The 26556-nt window shown below is 43.3% G+C and overlaps 1 protein-coding gene across 1 annotated transcript; it reads left to right on the top strand.

Annotated features, from left to right (window-relative positions):
• The first annotated feature begins 332 nt into the window (after positions 1-332).
• On the top strand, positions 333-26063 carry SIAH2 (siah E3 ubiquitin protein ligase 2). Its single transcript, XM_080657528.1, has 2 exons — positions 333-1248; positions 24546-26063. The coding sequence occupies exons 1-2, from the start codon at positions 829-831 to the stop codon at positions 25101-25103; spliced, it is 978 nt and encodes a 325-aa protein (XP_080513654.1). The 5' UTR covers positions 333-828; the 3' UTR covers positions 25104-26063.
• Positions 26064-26556: the final 493 nt, after the last annotated feature.

Raw genomic sequence — 26556 nt, 5'->3', positions numbered from 1 at the left:
AAAGCCCCATACTAGGTCCCGTGCCCATTGCAAATCCGCGCTCCAGACTAAGAGCCCAGCGGGCCGCGCCACACGCCTTCCCCAGGCACTGGTGACTCAACCGGGAAAGAGAAACCACGGTGTTTTCAGACCTGTCCAGGTGGGCCCGGGGCCCGCCCCGCCATCACCCAGCCCACGCCCCCTTTGAAGTTGTCCTTCTGGTTGAGCCCTCTAGACACGTCGGCCTGGCTCCCCGGGGTGTGGCCCCACGGGGTGTGGCCAGACGACTTCGGCGACGCCTTCCCGAAGGGCGGCCCCTTCCCCAACCCGGAAAAGCAGCCCCCGCGCCGCGTAGAACCGGGCACGCTCAGGTCGTGGGCCGGGCTGCAGTCCGAGCAGGAAGCGTCCGCGCTAGGCGGTCCCCGCGCGGCCAGCTGGCGCCGGGAGGGGCCGGCCTCCGTCGCAGGGTGGCTCTGCCAGTCCCCGCACGCCGGGCGGCCACACACGTGTCCAGGCGTCACGTCCGCGCGCGCCCCCGGGGCTTACGTCAGCGGCTGCTCTGAGAGCTGGGGCGCTGGGTTCTGCGCCACGCTCCGGTTCGGGGCCCGCGACGCCGCTGAGAGGAGGGGCCTGGGGGCGCGGAGGGGTGTTCGGAACTCCCGGGGCCGCGGAGATAGTCTGCGCTGTCCGGCCCCGGCCTGCCCAGCGACCTCCGTCTCCGTTGCCCGGTCCCGGGCGGGCGCGGTGGCGTTGCTCCGGAGCCCACCGCCCGGGCGGCGCGCACTGCCTTGACCCCAGCGGCCCCGCGGTCGGCAGACGCCCGCAGTTCCATGGTTGGTTCGGAGCGCGATGAGCCGCCCGTCCTCCACCGGCCCCAGCGCTAACAAACCCTGCAGCAAACAGCCGCCGCCGCAGCCCCAGCACGCTCCGTCCCCAGCTGCGCCCCCGGCCGCCGCCACCATCTCGGCAGCGGGCCCCGGCTCGTCCGCGGTGCCCGCCGCGGCGGCGGTGATCTCGGGCCCCGGCGGCGGCGGCGGCGGGGCTGGCTCGGTGTCCCCACAACACCACGAGCTGACCTCGCTCTTCGAGTGCCCGGTCTGTTTTGACTATGTCCTGCCCCCCATCCTGCAGTGCCAGGCCGGGCACCTGGTGTGTAACCAATGCCGCCAGAAGTTGAGCTGCTGCCCGACGTGCAGGGGCGCCCTGACGCCCAGTATCAGGAACCTTGCTATGGAGAAGGTGGCCTCGGCAGTCCTGTTTCCCTGCAAGGTAAGGCCGGGTGCCACCTGCGCACCTCTGCCTGGCGATCTCCCAGAACTCCTGTGTCCTCCATCCCATTTGCTGGCGCTGAGAGGCAGGTGACACGTCACTTATTTAAAATAAATGTTTACACTTTGTCCACCTTCCTCCATACCCTACCTGCCCACTTTGGGAGTAGCTTTGGGCTGACGGTTGCTCGAGCACTGACCCCAGGCGAATTGGCACGCGATTGTTGTTAGAACACATCACAGCTCTCCCCATGCAGAGCCTGTGTGCTCTGCAGATGTGTACTCGGGTGGGCCTCACAAATAAAACTTGGATGGCGAAGCAGACTATCTATGAAGGTTTGAGATGGGAGGAAGTGGGTGAGCTACACGCACCGTTTACAGCACTCAGTTTGGCAGGCTTGGTACCGGATTTCTCCTGCACCCCCGCACCTGCCATCTATCTGGCAGTCCCTGACACGTGAGAACCCTCAGGAATAGAGCTAAAAAGGGGGAGGGGACGACTACAGACTGTTTTCTTTCACTCAGCAACAAGAAAATCCCTGCAAGCCAAGCCTCGTGTAGCCTTCTAAGTACTGGAGAGTTGTGTGTGTGTGTATGTGTGTTTTGTTGGTTGTTTTTTGGGGGGTTTTTTTGTGTTTTTTTTTTGCTAAGTGGGGTGAAAACTAAAGTTAATCAGAAATTTAACAGGAAAGGCACACAGGAGCTGTTGTTACAGTTCTTTAAGTATAAATATACTCATGCAGCTGAATTTAGAATCATAGATGTCAGTGTGTGTAAAGAAGGTTATATATACGTACACGTAGGCATGTTTGTTTTTGTTTTCCAAAAATGACTTCTGCCACTTGCTGTTTTAAATTCATATTATCACATATTTTTCTATGGCTGAAACATAGTTCTCCCTTCCTGTATTTTAAGTGGCTCTATAATATTGCGTTGTGTAGTCATATTATAACATCTATTTACCTACATCTGTCACTTAAAAATTATAAGGCATAATTCCAGAGATATACCTGTCTGTGTTACTTCATTACAACCTAGAGCTATCAAGTTCTTTTTCTAAACTTAGAAGTGGAAATAATGTCATTAATACTTTTGAGTTTTTGTGTAAAAGTAACTGCTCTGCCTCTAGAGCCATTTAGGCTGTCTTGCATTTCTCCTTGGTGCTGCATATTTTTATAGGGCAAGAGCTTATTTTTCAATTAAAAATAATCCACCCGAGAATTGAAGCTTGGGACTCAAGTCAGTACGTGAGTGATTTAATTTGGTCTGTGCCCTACCACAGATAAGTTTAAAATAGCATATTCAAATAAGAGTTTGAATTCATGTTTGGACTATGGTTTTTCTGTCATCCTTAACAAGTTACTCTATTTCCAACCACTCCTCATAATGATTACAAATTTACCCAGTCTAATCAATAGTTGTTTCTCTTAATATATAGACAAACTATTTCTGTAATTTTCTTAGGATCATGAAGAAGGTGGTAGCCTAATGATCAAGAAAAGATTTGGTGATAGTGACATAAGAGTGGGTATTTGATGTTGGAGATATATTGTGGGGGCTGAGTTACCGGAGGGGGTGTGCCACAGGATTTCTGGGGAGCCATCTCAGCCCTTCACTTTCCCCCAAACCTGCAGTGGGCAGTAGAAGAAATGGCTTTAGGTGACTTACAGTTCACAAATGAGCATTTGATATCAGTCAGTATTCCATAATTTATTTTCAAAAAGCATCTTCTGAGAGTATTGTTTTGCTCCCAAGAGAAAGTGAAGGAAATAGTTATAACATGCTATTTGAACTGTGAAGTTTCACTTTCAGGATCTAGGATTCTGGTTCCTATTGAAGTATATGTTCTTTCTAACATCTAACATGCTAGTGAAGTCTTTTTTGAAGAGTAGTTCTCTTGGGAATCAGTTACTCACCTTTCTCTGCACATCATTGATTTTCCACATCCCTATTCTGTAAGAATGCAGTTGGGCAAAGCTATCACTTTGCAAGCTGAAATTTAACAGGGCCAACCATTCCCCTACAGACCAGGAACCAAGCTTAGAAAGTAATGTTAGTGTCATGTCTGTGTGTGATTTTATAATGCTGGAGTATCATGTCTCAACTTTTGTTGACCAATAATCCAAGCTATTGACAGGGGAGCTCAGCCACTTAGTTTGACAAACCAAACCTGGATGTATATAGAGTCCCAACAAGCAACCAAGATATGTTAGTTGGGGAGGATGAGAGCAGGAAGGAGTAGTAAGGTCTATGTCAGTGCTCGGCAAACTGCGGCTCGCGAGCTACATGCGGCTCTTTGGCCCCTTGAGTTTGGCTCTTCCACAAAATACCACGGCCTGGGCGAGTCTATTTTGAAGAAGTGGCGTTAGAAGAAGTTTAAGTTTAAAAAAATTTGGCTCTCAAAAGAAATTTCAATCGTTGTACTGTTGATATTTGGCTCTGTTGACTAATGAGTTTGCCGACCTCTGGTCTATGTCAACTTCAACAGCATAGGTCTGTGTACCTAGCCCTGTGGCTTGCACTTGCTGCTGGAAAACAAAGGAACTGCCTTATCACTATCCCTACCTGCTCTTAGAATCTCTCATGGGGTGGCTTATGCGAGAAAACCAACATTGGGTGAAATACCAGAGCCCAGGTCTCAAGAGTTGCTGGAGTTGTCATTGTTTGAGAGCATTTCTGGGTCCTTAATTTATTCTTGTGTTTATGAGGGGGTGGGACTGCTCAACTTCTAAGGCCCCATAGCGTCCAACGTTCTGTGAAATGAAGGGAGATTATGTGGAATGCTTATTGGGTTCCTTCTGTGTGCCAGCTACTTACTTTGTGTGGGTCAGCTTTTATTAGTTTGCCTTTCTTCTTTTTCAGATGAGAAAATTCATGCCTATAGAGAGGTTAAGAGTTAAGTGACTTGTCAAGATCGCACAGCTAATAAGTGGACCAGCCTGTGAACCTGCATCCCAAAGGCACACATCCTTTGTACTACTCACTATGTAGGGATTTTGAATCTGAGCTTATCTCCAAGGCTCCAAATCATAACTCAAGGTTGATACCAGTAACAAAACCATCTGGTTGGATGAATGCACCAACTGAGCCTCTGCTGGAAACATCTCCAAAAGACAACAGACATGCTCACTATAAAATTCATTGGCAAGAATTTTATAGGGCATGGAGTAGAAATATTGGAGGCAAAATAACCTACAAGACTAATATTTGGGGGAATTTCATTACATTTCTGCACTGATCATGCTTCAGTTGGCCCCAAAATGGATGTGTTGCCAAATAGCTTCCTTACATAGGTTTGGGGCCACTTAATTAAAGGCTAGAATGCTGCCAGCACCTTTGATAGAGGGCACCACATGCATTACTAGCTCAGGTCTCCTTTTTAGAAAAGGATCTCTATCAGAGTATGGCTCTCTTCCACATGTCTTATTTTTAGTCCATTCTGTGTCTTGTTCCATGCCTGAGAAGTTTGACATCCTGTTCCCCTATCTCAGACCCACCACGTCAGTGGAGCGTGGGTGTAGGAGAAGTGAAGGTGACACCTTTGTGCCCCCACTCAACATTTTTTTTAATATCAGCCAAGTATTTCTCTCCACAAGTGTGGAAAATGCTAAAACCACTCCAGCCCACTTACACCACGATACATTTTCTTTCCATTTTTCCTTTGTCTTCTCTAAGAGTTTCTAGTGGCATGTCTTTAAATAATTATTGAACTGGAAAGCCTCAGTCAGCAAATCTTCCCTGCACTCGGATTGTGAGGTGGTGTTTTGTTCCTTAAAAAAAAAAAATGAAGTAAAGTTAGATAACCCAGTTGAAAATTAAAAGCTCCCAGTGTGGACTCATCCAGTCCAATGGCAACAAGTTCTAAATACCAGGAGAGCATCATCAGGCCTGTAGCCTTGGGGTTGGGAGACCTCGGACAGTGGCGCCGCTGGGGAGCTGGGAGCCCATGCCTCTCTGAAGGCCAACTTTTGCTCTGCGCTGGGTGATTGGCAGGGTTGGCAAAGTGTTTGCAGCCATGCCCGACCTTTGGATTTTTTTTAAGAAAAGACAAAAATCTGCATTTTTTTAGTGATAAAAATCTCACTTTTTTTTTAACATTGCCCAAACTCAAATTTAAGGATGGCACTTCCAGCCAAACCAACCATGTCTGCAGACCAAATTCCAACTGCCAGTGGGCAACCTCCTATCTGGTTCTCTTTTAGAAAGTGTTCATTGAACCTTATCATCATGAACTTTGGAACTCGGATAGGTTACCAAGTGAATGTGATTTTATAGCGCTTTTTTTTTTCATCTTTATTTTGACAAGCGAATACTCCATTCTGGCCATTGGGAGACCTGCACTGTTGTGTTAGTGACTATGTTTGATTTTGTACCAGCCAGTTTATTTCTTTGCACCTGAGTGTCTTCATCTCAAAGAGAAAGGGTTGGCCTAAATGATTATACCAAGGATCTTTTTTCAAAACCCAGTAAACAACAGGGAAGAGAGCACTACCAGGAGATAGAACAGGGTTCCCATCCTGGCTTTGTATGACCTTGGTTCAGTCATGTACTTCCCTATGCCTGTTTGTTCATCCATTAAAAAGAATGAAGATAACACCTAGCAGGTGGGTGCACTGAAATCGGGTTAGATGTGGTACAGAGGGCTTGTGCTTCACCATATCAAATAGAAGAGGACTGGTACTAGGTGTGTTGCTAGGTGAGAGTGATTGATCACCTAGAAGTCTGAAGGGATAAGCCAATTTGCCAAAACCATTTCAGAGATCTCCTTTCTTAACCTCAGAAATCCCCCTAAGACAAAATAATCTCTTTGGAAACTGCCCCTGTGGTCCTCTCTACCAGCTGCGGTTGACCAGGTTGGCTCATAATAGCCTGTGCTAGCAGTCCTGGAGCCCACATCCTAGTACAGTCAGAGTGAGGCTCCAGATTGTAAAGCACAACATTGGAAATACAGCTTTTAAGTGTAAAATTAAGAACAGAAGCACTGGAATGCTATGTAGGAGTACTGAAGTTTAATGCTGATTCCACACATAGTTGGCCAAGGATTTTTCCCAGGTTACCATAGCTGGAACTGGAGTAAATCATTGTGACTTGAAGTTAGTCTTTAGCACAACCAGAGTGGAGGCCAATCCACAGCAGGTCTGGCCTATGACGTCCCCAGCCTGAGCTGAATTAGATTATCCCGGTCTGTGTTTGAAGCCCCATGTATTGTGAAATGTCTTAAGAACCAGACGTGTACATCTGACAAAACTTGTAAACAGTGGCATTTCTCAATCACACCCAAAAGGTCCTCATGCCCTGAAAATGGCACATAGTAGGTACACATTTGCTAAAGTGAGTGGCAGTAGTCAGGCTGTTGGGTAAGTCATGAGGGCACAATCAGACAAGGCATTAGAATGTGATTGCACTGTGGACATCCTGAAACGGAGACTAAGAAAGCTAAACACTTTTCCTGATCAGATGTGTCTTTATATTACACCTTGGAGTGTCTGTTTTAAGACTTATGAAAGATGCTGAAGACTCTGCAACAATTTCATCAGCTTTGCCCCAGATGCCCAGCTCCGTTCGCTTAAAAATTGTGAAACTGTTGTCCTCATTTTCATTCCGGTAAAGATTGTATGTAATGATTTTTAGACTCTATAGTGTCTGTGAGATAAGTTTTCATCCACTGACATAATAGAGGTGAATGGAAGGCACCCCTGGTGTTAAATGTGTGGGCCTGGGCCCTATTTTAAAACTTTGAATCAACAAAGGCAGTGTCTTTGTGTCACTCCTCCCCCCAGGCTGCCTGTTACTTGGGTGGTTTTGAGATCAGGCCCTACCTACATGAGCCTCCTGGTCCAGATCCCACTGTGATGGATTGGTGACCCCTTCAAGCCTCATTGGCTTATTGGTGAAAGGGGGTGAGGATCAAACTCGATAATAATTTACACACAGTGCCCAACACAGCTGCAGCACAGAGTAAACCCTAAGAGACGTGCATAGTTAGAAGCTGACAGAAAGTGGCCAGTGTATGAAGTCAGGCCCAGGCATAAACTTTAAACAGTAAAAAAGGAATCTTTTTTTATTTTCTCCCTTAGATTCTCCCACCAAGCTTCTCTTCCCTACTCCTAATCATGTAGGGTTTCCCTACAGCTGGGTAAATTGGTCTCAGCATTGGCTTTTTAGTGATGAATCTTTTTTTCATTTATTGAATGGTTTTAGAAGGGAAAGCCTGGTTAGATCAAGCAATGTTTTTTAATGTGTATAATTTTTTTACACAGTATAAAATTCATTGTTAGAAGTTATCATTATTTTAAAATATAGAACATAGAAAGTAATCCTTATATAATAAAAGGCTAATATGCAAATTATCCCTTGGGGAGTTCGACCAACCGGGAGTTCAACTGCTCACTATGACGTGTGCTGACCACCAGGGTGCAGCACGGAATGAAGGAAGGCCCTGATCATCCCTGATCGCCAGCGAGGCCTAGGTACTCTACTTGTGCATGAATTTTGTGCACTGGGCCTCTAGTGTAAATTATAATCCCCTATACTACCCCCTGCCTAGAAATAACCACTATTATCATTTTGCATATGTCTTTGCCACTTTACATCAATGGAGTTTTTTATTTTTTTAAAAGCAGGTAAGATGGAGATTCCACACACTATTTCATAACCTATTTTACATCTAACACATTGTGGCTGCTTCTCCACATTGATATTAAAGGTCATGTCTAATGGCTACATAGCAGTGCAGTTTTATAGCAGTACCAGAGTTACTTAATCTCTTGTTTGTCATCATGTAAGTCATTGTTTTCTTACTGTGGTTTTTATTTTTTTAAATATATTTTATTGATTTTTTACAGAGAGGAAGGGAGAAAGAGTCAGAAACATCGATGAGAGAGAAACATTAATCAGCTGCCTCCTGCTCAGCCCCCACCAAGGTACATGCCCTTGGCCGAATCGAACCTGGGACCCTTGAGTCCGCGGGCCGATGCTCTATCCACTGAGCCAAACCGGTTAGGGCCTTACTGTGGTTTTTAAAAAAGCGCTGCTTTAACTGAATCCTTGTGTATAAGAAAATAACAATTTCCTAATGTCATATTCCTAGAAGTTGAGGGGTAGGCCAAAGGGTATGTGCAGAAATGAAAAGCTTTGCTAGCAGAGCCAGATTGCCTTCTCACTCGCAATCATTGACCATGGCCCATTTTTCTCCAGCATCACCAACACTGGGTGTTAGCCTTTGGTTTTCTTAATGCAGCTGCCTGCTTTTTCTCTCCAATATAACTTAGGCCAGAGGTGGCTCCTCCAGATTACCCATAACTTCATCGTACCAACCCTTGCAACTCCTTGCAGACCCAAGCCCTGCCCTTCTTACAGCCTGTCTGCCTAGCCAGCTGTCCCTCTCCTGCCAGGTCCTTATGAAACTGAGTCTAACAGAGCAGCAGGGCCCTTCTGAAGTGGTAGAAGTGCAGGAGTCTGGAGATGCCCTGCAGTAGGTAGTGTCAGGCCTGCAGTTTGAAGGATGAGCCCCAGTCTGCCCGCAAAGAAGGGAAGGATGGAAGATCTGATGAGGTTATGTGGGGAGGCCAGTGGAGTCCTATTGCTTTCATGTTATCCTCCTAATTACTTTTACAGGAAATAGGACATAGTTAATATTCCCCTCTAAGAAGCATGCCCAAAGTCACACAGTTTGTAAGTTTGGGAACAGAAGCTCTAGTCAGAGTCTTGTAATTTATACATCCAATGTCCTGCTACAACCTCCTGCCTTTTCTGCTGCTCGCTCTACCTTGCTGGGGAGCAATGATTCCCACCCATTCCAGAGTCATGCAGTGGATATTAGAGAGATGGCAGTAGTCCAGAATGGCCCTCTCGTTAGGGTCATCAGGTAAAATATAGGATGCCCAGTTAAGTTTGAATTTCAGATTAAAAAAAATAAGTTTTTGGTGTAAGTACAACCCAAATATTGCCTACGACAGTGGTCGGCAAACCGTGGCTCGCGAGCCACATGCGGCTCGTGTGCCACATGCGGCTCATGTGCCACATGTGGCTCGTGAGCCGCGGTTTGCCGCTCTGTTGACTAATGAGTTTGCCCACCACTGGACTAGACTAAATGTTACCGTGTAGTTGGAAGCTGTGAGGATTAGGCAATTGTGGCATATTGTGTGCAAAGAGGTAAAGGGTAGTATATGACAGTGGTCGGCAAACTCATTAGTTAATAGCGGCAAACCGCGGCTCGCGAGCCTCATGTGGCTCGCGAGCCGCGGTTTGCTGACCACTGGCCTAGGACATACTGGACATTTTGTATTTTTATTTGCTAAATCTGGCAAAACCCTACAACTTAACTCTTCTGGTGAATTTGATTTCTCTAGTTGCGAAATAAAGACTGCTGAGGGGCATAACACTGTTTGACAAGCTGCTGGGCAGTTAACATGATTATGCAGGTGGGAGCCTGGCAGAGCAGAGTAAGGGCATATTGAAAAAGGGTGTGCAGGGTAGTGGTAGTATGGCACAGAGCTTTTAACTGCAGCTCTTACCTGAAGGTGCTTTTGTTTACTTGAACATAGACTCTGAAGGGACCTTACAGAACTGGTTCTCCCAAGACAGTGTGTGGTTGCCTGCTAACTCTGGCTATGGTCAGATGAGAAACATACTTGGTCAAAAGTCAACTTTTGTTTAAAGTGTCTAAGATTAAAAATAGACTCCTGCCAGCCCAGGGATTCTTTGTAAGGCTAAATGCACTCCCCCATTCCCCCAAAAGCAGGATGTTCTCAGATTACTGCGATGAAATTACCACCAAGTCTTCCACCAAGATACCTTTAGTGAGAAGGCTGTCTGCAGCATGGGGTTTGTTAACTTTCTCAGGCAAAAGAAGGAGTTTTTAACCCAATATGTAAATGAGAATTGCCTTCTCCAGAAAATAGTTTGTAAAGTTAAATATCTTGTCTCCTCATTGTTTGACAGTTCTGGTCCTGAATGGTACTGTCTTCTATTATTATCTGTGAAACCATCACTGTACTATTGGTTAGTAATTACCTTCTTGCACTATCTCATAGTGGAGGTGAGGAATTTACCATTTCATTTAAGTGAAAATTTGCTGAGACTCTTACAGGAAAGATGCTAGACAGATGCAGGTTGAGTATTATAATTAATTCACAAGAAGAGATTTCACTTTCTCCTACTGCCCAAGTCTGAACTCCTTCGCTGTTACTAGTCAATAGATGAGTCATAGACAGTTTTGTGGATGCTCTCAGAGGTGACATGGTAGGCTCAATTCAAGGTCACACAGGACACTGGGTACTTGAGTTCTAATTACAGTGACTCAACCAATAGTTGTAAACCTTTTGAACAGGAGGAACATAAGCCATCAAAATGATGACAACACCTTTTTTCCCAATCTATGTATGTACGATTACAAAAAGTCACAAATAAACACCCCCACTCCGAGTAGTTTATGTAAATAGAATATACTAGTAAAATGACTTTATCAAAAATTACAAAACAAATCCTTAGTGACAAGTCTGGAATATTTTCGTTACAGATCTCAAGGTCTACTGAAATTTTGTTTTCTTCCCACAGTAAAGATGGTGGGAGAACAATTATCTTCTGGAGATAAACCTAATATTCATTTACAAACAAATAATGGGCGGGTAGAAAGCAATAAATCAGTAAATCAATGAACAAAATTAATAGGCCCATAAATTAACTGGAAAGCCTCCTGTGATCATATATTGGGGGCAGTAAACATTTTTAGTCACAGAGGAGCTAGCTTGAATTGCTAGACATTTTTTTTTTAAAGTGGTAACATTTAAGTTTAACTTCTGGTTAAATTGTAAGTTTTACCATGATTTGAGTCTATACTAGGTTCTGCTACAACTGTCATTTCACTAAGTCCAAAGAATGTTGAGAAGCTAGAGAGACCACAGCCAGTAAGTAGTCCCTTAGTTATCTGCTTATCACATATAACAAGTTACACTACCAGGAATTCATCCTTTCAGTGGAACTCAGATAACTCTCATTCCATTTCTGAGTTCACCTCCCTAGTGCTAAAAGGGGTTTAAGAAAAGGGGGTGGGGGGTCAGTACATTTCATTCCCAGAGATCCTTTTTCTGATATCGTAGAGAATCAAAAACCTTGGACCTTGGACCACTGGGGTATGGCTGGAAACTGCACGCCAGGGCAGCAGACTTGTGCCCACAAACCTTCAGCAGGACCAAAGGAGCAAGGAGAAGGCTTTGGCTTATACGGGGGTCAAAGAAGTATTGTTTATTATAACCGTTGATGCCTTCATTGCAAAATTTTATTGGTTCATTCAGATGAGTACCAAAGAGCCTCTAGTAAAAGAAAAACTAAGTTGCATTTACACATAGATATGTAGTTTAAAATATTTTTCTTTAAAAGCAACGCTATTATGATAAAACTTAATTCATTTGACCAATTCTGCAAAAGGAATATCTATCTTATAAAGGATAAATATGCTAACTCTGTCCCCAGATTCTTTAACATTTGTTTATTCTTATATGATTTCAGACTTATTATTAGTTGCAATAATAATGCCCCCCCAAAAATCCCATATACCCTTTTTCCAGAATCACTAATTGTTTCCTTTTTGCCCCATTTGCTTTTTCATTTGTGCTCACTCTGTTCAAACATATATATTTTTTAACCATTCGAATGTAAATTGTAGGCATCCTGCCCCTTTGCCCCTAAAGACCTCACTGCATTTCTCCTAAAACATCTTATATAAGTAAGGTAGTTACCAAAATCAGGAAATTTGACATGAAGTAGGTACTATTATCTAATCCACTGTATTCAGATTTCAGTTGTCGCTCCAACTCTGCCCTTTTGGGCAATTTTGTTTTCCCATTTCCATTGCATTTAGCTGTCACTGTGCATTTTGTGATCATTACAGGGTACTTAGATTGAAAAAAAGTGGTTGGCTTTTGCTAACTCCAAGACAAAGGTCATTTCTTGGATTTAATTCAGAAGTTTAAGAGCATGAACAACAAAATATTGATTGTGCTTTGTTTTCCTTGAGACATTCTTATTTGAGGTGTTGGCAGATGTTTTGCTAATAAAGTTCACTGTTTCCTAGGAGGGAAGCAGGTAGAGAGGCAGGGCAGTTGACTCACAGTCCCCATGGAGGGGCATGCTTCTGCCTGAGCTCATGGTGTCACCCCTGTAAAAGACATTGATTGTTGGAGTTCAGCAAATTGTTCTTGAATTGCAGGGACTCACATTTAATTAAATAGGTTAAATGTCCTGAACCAGTCACAGGATCCATGACCTTCACCAAGCACCTGGCTAAGAAGGGTGCTTATTGTGTTTATATACTCATTCCATAAACAAATATAACATGACTGAGTCTATTAGGTAAATAACAGGTGTCTAGTGTTTGACTATGGATCTGTTTCTGATGGATCTATCTATACTAATAAAAGGGTAATATGCTAATTAGACTGGGTCGACTGAACATCTTCTGGTCGTCAAGTCCTCCTTCCAAACAAAGCCACGGTGTGGGGAGGGTGGGGGGAGGGGCAAGGCAGAGATGGTTAGGGGCAATCAGGCCAGCAGGGGAGGGTGGTTAGGGGCGATCAGGCCAGCAGGCAGAGGCGGTTAGGGGAAATCAGGCAGGCAGACAGAGGGGTTAGGGGCGATCAGGCAGGCAGGTGAGCAGTTAGGAGCCAACGGTCCCGGATTGTGAGAGGGGTGTCCGATTGCCGGTTTAGGCCCGATCCCACCAGCAGTCAGACATCCCCCAAGGGGTCCCGGATTGGAGAGGGTGTAGGCTGGGCTGAGGGACCCCCCTCCCGTGGATGAATTTCATGCACCAGGTCTCTAGTCTATATATATAAAAGCCTAAGAGACTGAAGGACCAGTTGACCGGTTGCTGTGATGCATACTGACCACCAGGGGGCAGATGCTCAATGCAGGAGCTGCCCCCTGGTGGTCAGTGCACTCCCACAGCCAACCTCCTGCGGTCCCTCCCCCAGACCAGCCAGCTGCCCCTCCTCCCCCCACCCCCATCGGCCCCCATCACTGGCCAGACTTAGGGGCCCAAATTCATGCACTGGGCCTCTAGTTTGTATATAAAAGGGTTTCTACGCCAAAACCCTGCCTAGATTCATGCCGAGAAAAAGAATTAGTTCTGTTTACTGCTTTCTGCAAAGTCTTAAAAATGAGGCACCAGCCCTAGCCAGTCTGACTCAGCGGATAGAGCATTGGCCTGAAGACTGAAAGGTCCCGGGTTTGATTCCGGTCAAGGGCACATGCCCAGGTTGTGGGCTCAATCCCTAGTTGGGGGCATGCAGAAGGCAGCCAATCAATGATTCTCTCTCATCATTAATGTTTCTATCACCCTCTCCCTTCCCCTCTGAAATAAAAATACATATATTAAAAATAAATTTTTTTAATGATGCACCAGGCCACATATTGCCTTTCCTGACAGGAAACATTTGCACAAGACTTTTGAGCCATTGTAATGCAAAAAGTTTCTAAAGAGAAATCAGAAATTATATTTCAACATTTGTTTCTCATTCTGCTGGGCCAGAGGTCGGCAAACTCATTATAATGTCAACAGAGCTGCAGTTTGCCGACTACTGTGCTGGGCCATCTTCCCCCGCCCTGCATTCTTCATTGCTTTGGAGCTTCAGTGTGTGGTTGTGCCTTCCAGCCCCACCCCCAAGAGGTTTACTTAAGCATATTCCCACCTCACAAGCAGATATTTCCCTTTGGAGAAATCTTGTTTATAGCTGAGGACAAGTCCCAGGACCCACAGGCAGCCCTCTACAAACCAGCCCAGGTGCTTCTTGAGAACAAGAGCGTGCATCCAAGACAAAGGCATCTGAAGGAAAGCAGCCTCCTTTGAATTCACCAGTTGGTGGGGCAAGCTCTAGCCAGAGTGGGAAAAGTGAAACCTCTTGCAAGATGCCAGAGAAGGCTGGGAGGGCCTAATTACTGGTTCCTTATTTGTAGGTGTGCTGCGCCTTCCTTAGGGAGAGGCCTTTCGGAGCTGTTTTTCTCCTGTGCAAACCAAAGAAGTTAATTTTAGAACCTGCTTGTAAAAGCAGTGGATCTCTCCACTCTGGTTTTTGTGCTTGTGGGTTTGGGTGCTGGGGAATCAAGGCAAATGTAAATTAGTTTCTCATATTGTTTGACTTCTAAGCACAGGATGGAAAGCTCTGCTCCGTGTGGCCACCAGCTCTGATTGTGGCTGCCCAGCCATGTTTTGTCATTGATTTAAATTAGCGCCTCTCAACTGGGACGATTTTGCCCCCCAGGAGACATTTGGCCATGCCTGGTGACAGTTCTGGTTGTCATAATTTATGGGGATTGGGGAACAGTTGCTATTCGCATCTAATGTGCAGAAGCCAGGGATACTGCTAAAATCCCACAATGTGCAGAACAGCCCCGTCACAAAGAAGTATTGGTCTAAAATGTTGATAGTGCCACTGAACAAAAAACAAAAATAAACTAAGTAGTCAGTCAAGTCCCTGCTTCTCATTTAGGTTTTATCCCCACTGTTTGCTCCACCATCCTGTGCTGGAACCACTCCATCCACAGTCCCTTTGTCTACTTACCACCTCCTCATCCCGGCCTCACTTTTAGAGTTGCCCCCTGGTCTTCCTCTGCACTGTTGTCTGTATTTCTGCTGTGCTTGAGCTGTTTATTGTTGCAGGGGATGGCCCCTCTCCACAGGAAACATCACAGGGCAGGATGGGCTCCAGGATAGAGGTTCACGGCCTTTAGAACCCTTGGAGCTTGTCAGGAAGCACAGCCCAGGGGCCAGTGCAATTTGGGTTTGCTGCTCAGAGGCACCCAGACAGTTTTCCATGCAGTTTCCGGAATTCACAGACCCTGAAACCCTCCTTCTTAACCCTGGATTCGAGCCCCTAATGTAGGTAGCAATAACACAATAGTGTTTTCCAGAACAATGCTGAGACTATTATAGGCATGAAGTTTGACTGTGGAGTGTGTGTGTGTGAGTGTTTAAAGTTTTTTAAAAATTTTTATTTATTGATTGATTTTAGAGAGGAAAAGAGGAGCAAGAGAGGGAGGGAAAGAGGAAGAGAGAGAGAGAGCAACACTGATTTGTTGTTCCATTTATTTATGCATTCATTGGTTGATTATTTTATGTGCCCTGACCAGGCATCCAACCTGAAACCTTGGCATATAGGGACTACGTTCTAACCAACTGAGCTGTTAAAGGCCACCCCTCATCAACACTAGGGAAGTGTTCTTAGGACAGCCCTCTGAATCAGTGGGAGAGGGCTGACCCCAACCTCCATCCTTGTATTCTCGTATAAATGAATTTATACAAGAGACCTTGACTGCTTTGTGAAAGGCCAATCTATTAAAGCAAACAAGCAAACATACATCTGGCTTATGGAGCACAGATGGGTTCTTAGCTAATCTAAAGAGCAAGCTGGGTGGGGGTCTGGGGCGTTATATACCCTCCTGTCAATAGGCATTAAATTCCTCTGCTGAATATTTTGGTACAGATTAATTCTCAAGGTTCCTTTTTTTACTTGTTGTGGCCTTCCCAAAATTCATGAAAAGTACCTGGCAACTTTACCTTAAGTCTTGAGACTGCTGGCTTCTCTGTTTAGGGAGTAAAACGGCCCTTTTTTTCTCCCCCTTACCCCGCTCCCTTTCTGCATTCTCTCATTAGGGAGGTTTTTTAACCATTTGCTCTGGTGTCCTTGGTTGGGGAAGATAATAGTTTGTTAGTTAAAAGCTGAATGTAAATTGCTCACACTGTTTGGACTTGTTTTAACTTTCCTGTCTCAGTTTCCCTATTCCTCCTACCCTGGAATCCTGTAACAGGGCTTCCGGGCCAGGGCTAAAGTTTAGATGTTTTCTTTTTAGAATAATCTCTAATCCAAACATCATAAAAGTGACACCAGGGATCATGAAGAAGCCCCTCACCCGTGATGGAAAAGAGAAGGAATAGTTTAGCATTAAAGTTCAGCTTGTTTAGAAAAAGCATGGAGTAAGCACCTAACACTTAAAAAATACTTAAGGTCATGGAAGGCAAGACCTTTCTTCATAAGGTAGTTGTCTGCACAAATGCTAAGTAATGCCTTTTCTATTTGCATAATTTGGGGAGGTTCCCTGTTCTCTATATTTGGGTTGAAGGATAGTGTGTGACTTGTAAGGCAAACCAAATAATTCAGAATATAAATATTTCTACTTGAGTTACACAAGAAAAAGTTCTAAAATGACTGCTAGGTGATGAGTATTTGCTGCGCATTGAGTTGGTGGATGTGGAGTGGTTTGGGGCTTTTAGTTGAGGAAGATGTACAGGTGGCACTTTTCTGTACACTCTGCCAAAGTTCTTCTCGCTCCTGGAATTAGTACTGGGCAGCTGTGGTAAACAGCCCATTCTGAAATGCTTTCAGATCCAAGTATTCCAACCAGAGAATCTGCCAGGCTCTGGGTTAATTCTTGCGTATGTATTTTACACTCTGGGCAAAAATGACTCACTCATCACTCACAGAACCTCAGAAGACTCTCTATTCCTAGCTGCACCCTAGATTTAAAACACAGTTCATAGGAATTTGCTTATTAGGGCCTTATATTTGTTAGGAACACCAAATATTAACATACATGGGTAAATAAACTTGTGTTTCTCTTCTGATTAAATTTTTTACACCTATGCTTTTGAAATTAGTCCATGTTAAAAATATGAATAAACAGTTCCTATGGGCAAAGTAAATAACAGTGAAATTTCTGCCAATTTCTATTGAAGATTATCATCATCCACTTTAGGTCTGGGAGGAATGAGCTGAATTTCTTTCTCTAAGCGACTCTCCTTTATTAGGGGTGTGTAGACTGGCTTCATTGCTTCTGTATCCTCAGTGACTATAGCTTGGGGTCTTGTATAGAGAAGGTGCTAATGCCTGTTTGCTGCTAATGATAAATTCAGCTGTAAAAATTCGAAGTTGACCTACTTAAAGTTTATAAGGGGTTGAATCCCTAAGGCAGGGTAGAGAGAAGCAAAAACAGCTGTGGGATTTTGTTGTTTTGTGTGTTTTTTTAGCAGTTGGACACAGCATCTTGGAAAATGGCCTGGCCCTGCCTTCATTTGGTGTCTTGTTTCAAAAGGGGGTTGGGGAGTCCAAGTGGGTAAGCCAGACACACCTTACCTGCCACTGCTGCTCGAGCGTGCTGAGACATACTTCTAGCTTCACCCAAAAAGGTGTCCAGGCTTCCTCATCCTTTACAAGACAACTGCATAGTACTCTGAGCAAGTGTCTACTTGTGGCTGTCTCCATCTGTTAGCTAGGAATGAACATTGTCATTTTTGTGAAAGTTGGGAACAAATATCTGATTCCTTTCCATGTGGTCTTTTCCTGTGATAGGTGTGATTTACCCATCAGGGATGTCATCCTGAGCTTAAGGGAGAAAAAGGTTTTATTTGTACCCTATTAATGCGGTAGTTTAAGGGGTGGACTGGCCAAGTCAGAAAACTCCTCTAGGACAGCATCCACTCCAGGACCCACTTTAGTTCCCCTTTCTCCTGGGCCTGTCGAGGACCTGACATACTTGGTCATAGGAGATGTGCAATTGGACTTGAGGAAGTGGTCTCAGGAAAGCTCAGAGGGCTTTGAGAGGAGAAGTGAGGCCCTTCTCATTTTAACCTCCACTGCCTGGACCCAAACCGACCAGCAGTCTCCCAAGTTAGTTAAGCAGCTGTGGAACATGATTTCCTCTCACCCAAGAGGTACATTCAGAGCCCCTCAGGGGAAGATTTAAAAGATAAAGGAGGTGAGGTAGTATTTCTATTATGTGAGTGGTCTCCAGCCTTCTTCAGCCCCAGGCTGATCACTCCAGCAGGCAAAAGCATGGAGCCAAAGGGCAGTCTTCCCCACAACCTGCCTGCCAGTCACCAATTTGATCGAGGAAGAAGTGGAGACCAAAAAAAAAAAAAAAAAAGAGGAGTAATATTTTCTAAATGGTCTTTAAGGTGAAAACCAGTCTGGAGATAACATATTCCTTGTCCAACCCTACACCTAAGCAATTTAAAATTCTTTTAAAAGGTCTTGAAATTCACAGAAAAAAAGGGGAAAGATGAGGTTTCCTAGGACAGGCTCAGTAATTTTGTTGCTGTTTCTACTAAAAGTAGTTGAGCTATAAGTTTTTGATTTTAGACGGGGGGGGGGGGGGGGGGGGGGTTGGAATGCAGCACATTCCTGCTGCAGGATCTGCTCTGATTTTGTGCAGAGTAGTACTGACAGTGAATGGGAACTGAGACTTTTACTCAAGTCTTCAACTCATCTCCAGCAAAAATAGTTGAAATAAGACTACAGGTTACGCCCGGGAAACCTGAGTGGGTGCTCTTGGAGGCTGAAGCCAGTAGAATTTTTTTTTCATCTTTACTGTTGAAAGTATTACATATGTCCCCGGATCCCCCCAATGGCCTCTCCCATCCTGCCCCCCTTCCCCACCCAAGGTCTTCACCACCCTATTGCCTGTGTTCATGGGTTATGCATATACACATAGAAGTTCATTGGTTAATCTCTTCACCCCTCCCCACCCTCCACTGCCTTCCCTCTGAGGTTTGATAGTCTTTGAGGCTTCTGTGTCTCTTTATCTATTTTTGTTCATCAGTTTATATTGTTCATTATATTCCACAAGTGAGTGAGATCATGTGATTCTTACATTTCTCTGACTGGCTTATTTCACTTAGCATAATGCTCTCCAGGTCCATTCATGCTGTTGCAAATGGTTAAGAGTTCTTTTTTACAGCTGTGTAGTATTCCATTGTGTAGATGTACCACAGTTTTTAATCCATATAGTCTGTTTCCAAATCTTAGCTACTGCAAATTGTGCTGCTATGAACATAGGAGTGTATATATGATTTCTGATGAGTGTTTCTAGTTTCTTGGGATATATTCCTAGAAGTGGGATCACTGGGTCAAATGGGAGTTCCATTTTTAATTTTTTGAGGAAACCCTATAATATTTTCCACAGAGGCTACACCAGTCTGCATTCCCACCAGTAATGTACCAGCGTTCCCTTTTTTCCACATCCTTACTAACATTTGTCATTTCTTGATTTGTGGTACCTCATTGTCATTTTTATTTGCATCTCTTGGATTAGTGGCTTTGAGCATTTTTTCATATGCCTTTTGGCCTTCTGTATGCCCACTTTGGAAAAGTGTCTATATAGATCCTTTGCCCATTTTTTAAATTGGATTGCTTATCTTCCTTTTGTTAAATTGTATGAGTCCCTATAAATTTTGGAGATTAACCCCTTATCAGATGTATCATTGGCAAATATGTTCTCCCATGCAGTGGGCTCTCTTATTGTTTTGTTGATGGTTTCTTTTGCTGTGCAGAAGCTTTTTATTTTGATGTAGTCCCATTTATTTTCTCCTTAGTTTCCATTGTCCTAGGAGATGTATCCATAAACATATTAGTATGAGAGATGTCTGAGATTTTGCTGCCAATAGTTTTTTCTAGGATTTTTATGGTTTCATGTCTAACATTTAAGCCTTTTATCCATTTTGAATTTATTTTTGTATATGGTGTAAGTTGGTGGTCTAGTTTCATTTTTTTTTTGCATGTATCTGTCCAATTTTTCCAACACCATTTATTGAAGAGACTGTCTCTGCTCCAATGTATGCTCTTGCGTGCTTTGTCAAATATTAATTGAGCATAATGGCTTGGGTCAATTTCTAGGTTCTCTGTTCTGTTCCATTGGTCTATATGTCTGTTCTTGTGCCAGTACCAGACAGTTTTGAGTACAGTGGCTTTTGAGTACAGTGACTTTGTAATATAGCTTGGTATCTGGTATTGTGATCCCTCCAACTTTGTTTTTTCTCAAGATTGCTGTAGCTATTTGGGGTCTTTTTGGATTCCATATAAATTTTTGGAGTACTTGTTCTAGGTCTGTGAAATATACTGTTAGTATTTTAATAAGGATTGCATTGAATCTATAGATTGCTTTCCGTAGTATGATCATGATAATGATGTTGATTCTACCAATCCATGAACATTGTATATTCTTCTACTTGTGTATATCTTCCTCTGTCTCTTTTTTCAAAATCCTGTAGTTTTCAGAGTACAGGTTTTTCACCTTCTTGGTTAAGTTTATTCCTAAGTGTCTTAATTTTTTTGTTGCAATGGTAGATGGGATTTTTTTTTTTTTTTTTTTTTTTTTTTTAGTTTCTCTTTCTGAGAGTTCATTATTGATGTGTAAAAATGACATTGATTTCTGGGTGTTAATTTTATATACTGCTACATTGCCGAGTTCATTTATTAAATTGAGTGGTTTTTTGATGGAGTCCTTAGGGTTTTCTATGTACAATATCATGTCATCTGCAAATAATGACAGTTTTAGTTCTTTTTTTCCAATTTGGATGCCTTTTATTTCTTCTTCTTGTCTAATCACTATGGCTAGCCCTTCCAGTACTATGTTGAACAGGAGTGGTGAGCATGCGCATCCCTGTCTTGTTTTGTTTCTAGGGGAAATGGTTTTAGTTTTTGCCCATGAGTATGATGTTGGCTTTAGGTATGTCCTATAAGGCTTTTCTTATGTTGAAGTATGATCCCTCTATTCCCACTTTGCTGAGAGTTTTTATCAAGTAAGGGTATTGGATTTTCTCTAATTCTTTTTCTGCATCAATTGATATGATCATGTGGTTTTTGTCTTGCTATCTGTTAATGTGCTGTATCACATTTATTGATTTGTGGATATTGTACCAGCCTTGCATCCCTGGAATAAATCCCACTTGGTCATGGTGTATGATCTTCCTAATGTAATGCTGAATCTGATTTGCTAGAATTTTGTTGAGGATTTTAGCATCTATGTTCAACAGGAATATTGGTCTGTAATTCTCTTTCTTTGTAGTTTCTTTTTCTGGTTTTGGGACTAGGGTAATGCTGGCCTCAGAGAAAGAGCTTGGAAGTATTCCTTCCTCTTGAATTTTTTGGAATAGTTTGAAGAGGATAGGTGTTAGTTCTTCTTTGATTGTTTGGTAAACTCCCCTGTGAAGCCATCCAGACCTGGGATTTTTTTTTTTATTATTACCACTGCTTCAATTTCATCAGTAGTTAACGGTCTAGTCAAGTTTTCTGATTCTTCATGATTAAGTTTCGGAATATTGTATTTTTCTGAGAATATGTCCATTTGGTCAATCAAGATTGTGCAATTTGTTGAAATAGATTTGTGGCAACTCTATTTTTTATGATCCTTTGTATCTCTATGGGGTCAGTTGTTTCTTCACCTCTTCCATTTCTGATTTTGTTTATTTGGGTTCTCTCTCTTTGTTTCTTGGTGAGTCTGGCTATAGGTTCATAAGTCTTGCTTATCCTTTCAAAGAACCAGCTCTTGGTTTTATTGATCTTTTGTATTATACTTTTGGTCTCTGTGTCATGTATTTCTATTCTGATCTTTATTATTTCCTTCCTTCTACTTACTCTGGGCTTTTCTTGTTGCTCTCTTTCTAATTAAGTTTTAGGGTTAGATAACTTATTATTATTTTTTCTTGTTTTTCTTTTTGTTTTTTGTTTTTCTGTGTGTGTTTTTTTAGGTAAGCCTATACAGCTACGAACTTCCCTCTCAAGACTGCTTTCACTGTGTCCCATAGATTTTGGATTGTTGTGTTTTCATTGTCATTTGTTTCTGAGATGTTTTTTATTTCCTCTTTTATCTCTTTGGTAACCCATTCATTGCTTAATAACATGCTATTTAGCCTCCATGTGTTTGATTGTTTTTGAGTGTTTTTATTGTAGATAATTTCTAATTTTATGGCATTGTGATCTGAAAAGATAGTTGATATTATTTCAATCTCCTTGAATTTATAGAGACTTGTTTTGTGTACTAACATGTAGTCTGTCTTTGAAAATGTCCCATGTGCACTTGAGAAGAATGTATATTCTGTAGCTTTGGGGTGAAATGTTCTGAAGATGTCAATTAGTCCCATCTGATCTAGTGAGTCATTTAGGATTTCTGTTTCCTTGTTGACCTTTTGTCTAGAAGATTTATCATGATATCAATGGGGTGTTAAAATCCCCTACTATGATTGTATTGCTGTCTATCTCTCCTTGGATATCTTCCAGAAGTTGTTTTTTTTTAAATGTATTTGGATGCTCCTGTATTGGGTGCATATTTGTTTACCAGAGTTATGTCCTCTAGTTGTATTGATCCCTTTAGTATTATGAAGTGGCCTTCATTATCTCTTGTTATTACTTTCACTTTGAGGTCTATTTTGTCAGATATAAGTATTGCTATCCCAGCTTTTTTTTTTTTTTTTTTTCATTTTTATTTGCCTGAAGACTTTTTTCCATCCTTTCGCTTTCAGTCTGTGTGAGTACTTTGTTCTGAGGTAGGTCTCTTGTAAACAGCATATATATGGGTCCTGTTTTCTTATCCATTTGGCTACCCTATGTCTTTTGATTGGAGCATTTAATCCATTTACATTTAAGGATATTATTGATAGGTATTTGTTTTTATTCTTTATGCCTGTGTTCCTTCTTCCCTTTCTATTTCTTCTTTTTACAGCAGTCCCTTTAGCATTTCTTACATTGCTGGCTTAGTGGTAATAAACTCCCTTACCTTTTTTTGTCTGTGAAGCTCCTAATTTCCCCTTCAATTTTGAATGATAGCCTCACTGGATAGAGTATTCTTAGATTCAGTCCCTTGGTTTTCATCACTTTGTATACTTCATTCCATTCCCTCTGGCCTGATGAGTATCTGTTGAGAAATCAGGTGATAGTCTAATGGGAGATCCCTTGTAGGTAACTTTCTGTCTCTCTCTTGCAACTTTAAAGATTCTTTTTTTTCTTTATCTTTTATGTTTGTCAGTTTAATTACATTGTGTTTTGGTGTCAGTCTTTTTTGGTTCATCTTGACTGGGATTCTGTGAGCTTCTTGGACTTGCATGGTGTTTTTCTTCCCTGAATCAGGGAAGTTTTCTGTCATTATTTCTTTAGGTTTTCTATTTCTTGCTCAGCTTCCTCTCCTTCTGGCACCCCTATTATGTGGATGTTGTTTTGTTTCATGTTGTCCCACAGCTCCCTTAGGCTCTCCTCCTGCTTTTTAACTTTTTTTCCCTAGTTGCTGCTCTGCTTGGGTGTTTTTTCCTACCTTGTCTTTGAACTTTCTGATTCGGACCTCAGCTTCTTCAAGTCTTCTATTGAAACCTTCCATGGTTTTCTTTATTGCAGCTATGTCATTCTTCATTTCCTCTTGATTCTTATTCATGGTGGTGAAAATCTCATTCAGCTCCTTATAATTCTCATTTAATTGCATGTATTTGTCATTCAGATGATTGAGCATTCTTATTACCATTATTCTGAATTCTTTTTCTGACAAATTACTTGCCTCCATTTCATTTAGTTCCTTTTCTGGCGATTCCTCCTTTTCTTTCCTTTTGGGGATTGTTTCTTTGTCTCCCCATTTTTGTTGTCTCATTGTATTTGTTTCTATGTCTTAGATGAAACTGCTATGCCACACATATTTTTGAGGGGTGTTCCTATGTAATGGGTGTTTTGTGGAACCCTGTGGTGCAGTCTCTCAGATCTCCTGAGTTGGGTGTTCTAGGAAAGCCCGCTACTTGAGTTATTTGGTGTAGCTGGATCTTGAATGTTATTGTCCCATTCATGGGTGGAGTTTCCTTACAGGTTGTCTGACTATGTAACTCACACCCAACCTCATCATGCAAGCTGTTGTGCATGTGCTCGGGGCCATGATGTGGGACTCACTTCGCGGTCCTGGAGCCCACTGCCAGAGTGGCACAACACACTGTAGGGTCCTGTAGCTCACGGGAGGTGTAACATGACACACGTAGGGTCCCGGAGCCCATGGCTGGGAGGTAGGGGTACCGATGTCTGTGGCTGAGGTGACGCAACTTTGGCTGGGTTGGGGCTCACTCAGCAACTCACTGCGGGGGTCCCAGAGACAGCGGCCAGGGTGGCATGACTCTAGCTGGGGTGGCATGCACTCTGTGGCTCACTTCAGGGTCCAAGGTGGTATCCAAAGCCAGTCTGGGTAGGTACAGCTGCTCTCCCCTTCATGATGGTGTGGTTTCTGTGCCAGAGCCTTTCAGCTGGGGGAGTGCATGTGGCTATAGCAGGGGCTCCCCATCCAGGAGCCTGGTCTGCCAGCCCCAAGACTCCTGCAAGATCTAACTCGCCCTTCACTCACACACATACCACACACCACACATGTCCACACACTCCCCACTCACTCCCTTATTTACTCACTTTCTCCCTCACTCTCATCCTGCTGGCAGCCATGTATGTTTATTTTCACCCCAGTAGAACTTTTGAAAAAGCCCATGGCTCATTGTGTTTCTTTCTGTCCTCACAGTATGCCACCACAGGTTGCTCCCTGACTCTTCACCACACAGAGAAGCCAGAGCATGAAGACATCTGTGAATACCGACCCTACTCCTGTCCCTGTCCTGGTGCTTCCTGCAAGTGGCAGGGGTCCCTTGAGGCTGTGATGTCCCATCTCATGCACGCCCACAAGAGCATTACCACCCTTCAGGGAGAAGACATTGTCTTTCTAGCTACAGACATTAACCTGCCAGGGGCTGTCGACTGGGTGATGATGCAGTCATGTTTTGGCCATCACTTCATGCTGGTGCTAGAGAAACAAGAGAAGTACGAAGGCCACCAGCAGTTCTTTGCCATAGTACTGCTTATCGGCACCCGCAAGCAGGCCGAGAACTTTGCCTACAGACTGGAGCTGAATGGGAACCGGCGGAGGCTGACCTGGGAGGCCACGCCCCGATCCATCCATGATGGCGTGGCTGCGGCCATCATGAACAGCGACTGCCTGGTTTTTGACACAGCCATAGCACATCTTTTTGCAGATAATGGGAACCTTGGAATCAATGTGACTATTTCAACATGTTGTCCATGATGCAGTGAAATTATTTGGGCATAGTGCTCTATGGTTAATAAAGGATTTTATGGATGTTTTATTCACTATGTCTTCACAAGTCAAGGTCCCTGGTTACCTTGAGTTCTGTTTGAACATCAGCCCAATGGAGTTCATTAAACTGGGGTGAATGCTGTTGGCCTGTTGGTTCTATAACTTGATTATTAAATTTTACTTCCTGAATAGCCCTTGACTGGTTGCTCAGGGCTCCTGTAGACAGACCAGTAGGTTAGGAACTGGAGGCTTCTTCCTGCCCCCTCCCTAATTGGTCCCTCCAAATTGACAAAGTACAGTGACTGTCAGAAGATTGCTTTCATCTTGTGTTTAGGGGGTAGGAGTTGTTTTTAGTGCATTTTAAACTGTTTCTGCTTCTCAAACTGGAAGGCTTATCAGTATGCATAGTCACCTGGAGTACTCTTAGACAAGCAGATTTGAGAGCCTATGAATTTAACAATCCCATCAGGTGATTCTTTTCAGCAGTCACGTTTGAGAATTACTGGGTTAAGTTGTGGGGAAAGGGTCCAGATTTTAAAGGTGCTTTACAATTGCCCTCAACTGATACTATTTGTCTTTCTACTATTTCATCCCCCAACAGCCCGCCCGCAAATTAAAACTAGAACTATAGGTCTCTAGGAACACATTCCCAAGACTTGATCTTTCTCTTGTGTTTGGGGTAGATTATCTAGGAAAGTGAGTCCTATGTCTACTGATAGTCCTCACATAATTAGTTTTTGCTCATCACTAGCACAGGGGAGCTGTTTACATGAGGCTTCTTTCAGAGGCCTTCCTTGATCATAGATGGTGGGAAAAACTAGGTCAATAGAGTGGGAAAAGCTTTATAACCTATGTCATATGCTTGCTACTTAAAGGTATGTGTTGGGGTTTTTTGTTTTGTTTTTTTGCCACATTCACTAGTTTTTTAATAAATATTTTCCAAAACTGAATGTTGTACTTCATTTTCTAGATTGAATAACGGGCATTTATTGTGTGCCTCCTGTGAGCAGGGAAGTGAGGCTGCACTGTCACCTGGGCCTGGAGCTCTCACCATCTCCACAGAAGGAAACAGCCATTTGCCCAAGATCATCGTTTAAGTCAGTGGCCACATTAGGGTCCAAACTCACTTCCCTGAACATGGACTGTTGGTGGTGTTACAGGACTCTTCTGTGGAGCTGTTATTTGTCTGACAGTGCCAGTGCTTGTGGAAAAAAGAGTATTATTTCTCATGTTTTACAGAATCAGAAGGAGCAGGCGTGGCTAGAGCTGATGTACTGGGCTGGGTTTGAGCCAGGGTGACTCACTCCCTCAGTCCCAACCCTAAACTCTTAAAAGAATTCAGAATATTAGCCCTGAATGCTCCATGAGAATTGAAGACTGCTCCAGTGGCATTAGAGTAGTACCAGGTGGGAGTGGTGGCTTTAGAGTTGTTCTTTCTTTT

The sequence above is a fragment of the Plecotus auritus genome, assembly GCF_963455305.1.
Source record: "Plecotus auritus genome assembly, chromosome: 2".
Lineage (NCBI taxonomy): Eukaryota > Metazoa > Chordata > Mammalia > Chiroptera > Vespertilionidae > Plecotus > Plecotus auritus.
Note: the sequence above shows the minus strand (reverse complement) of the source record. Positions and strands in the feature narration are given on the sequence as shown.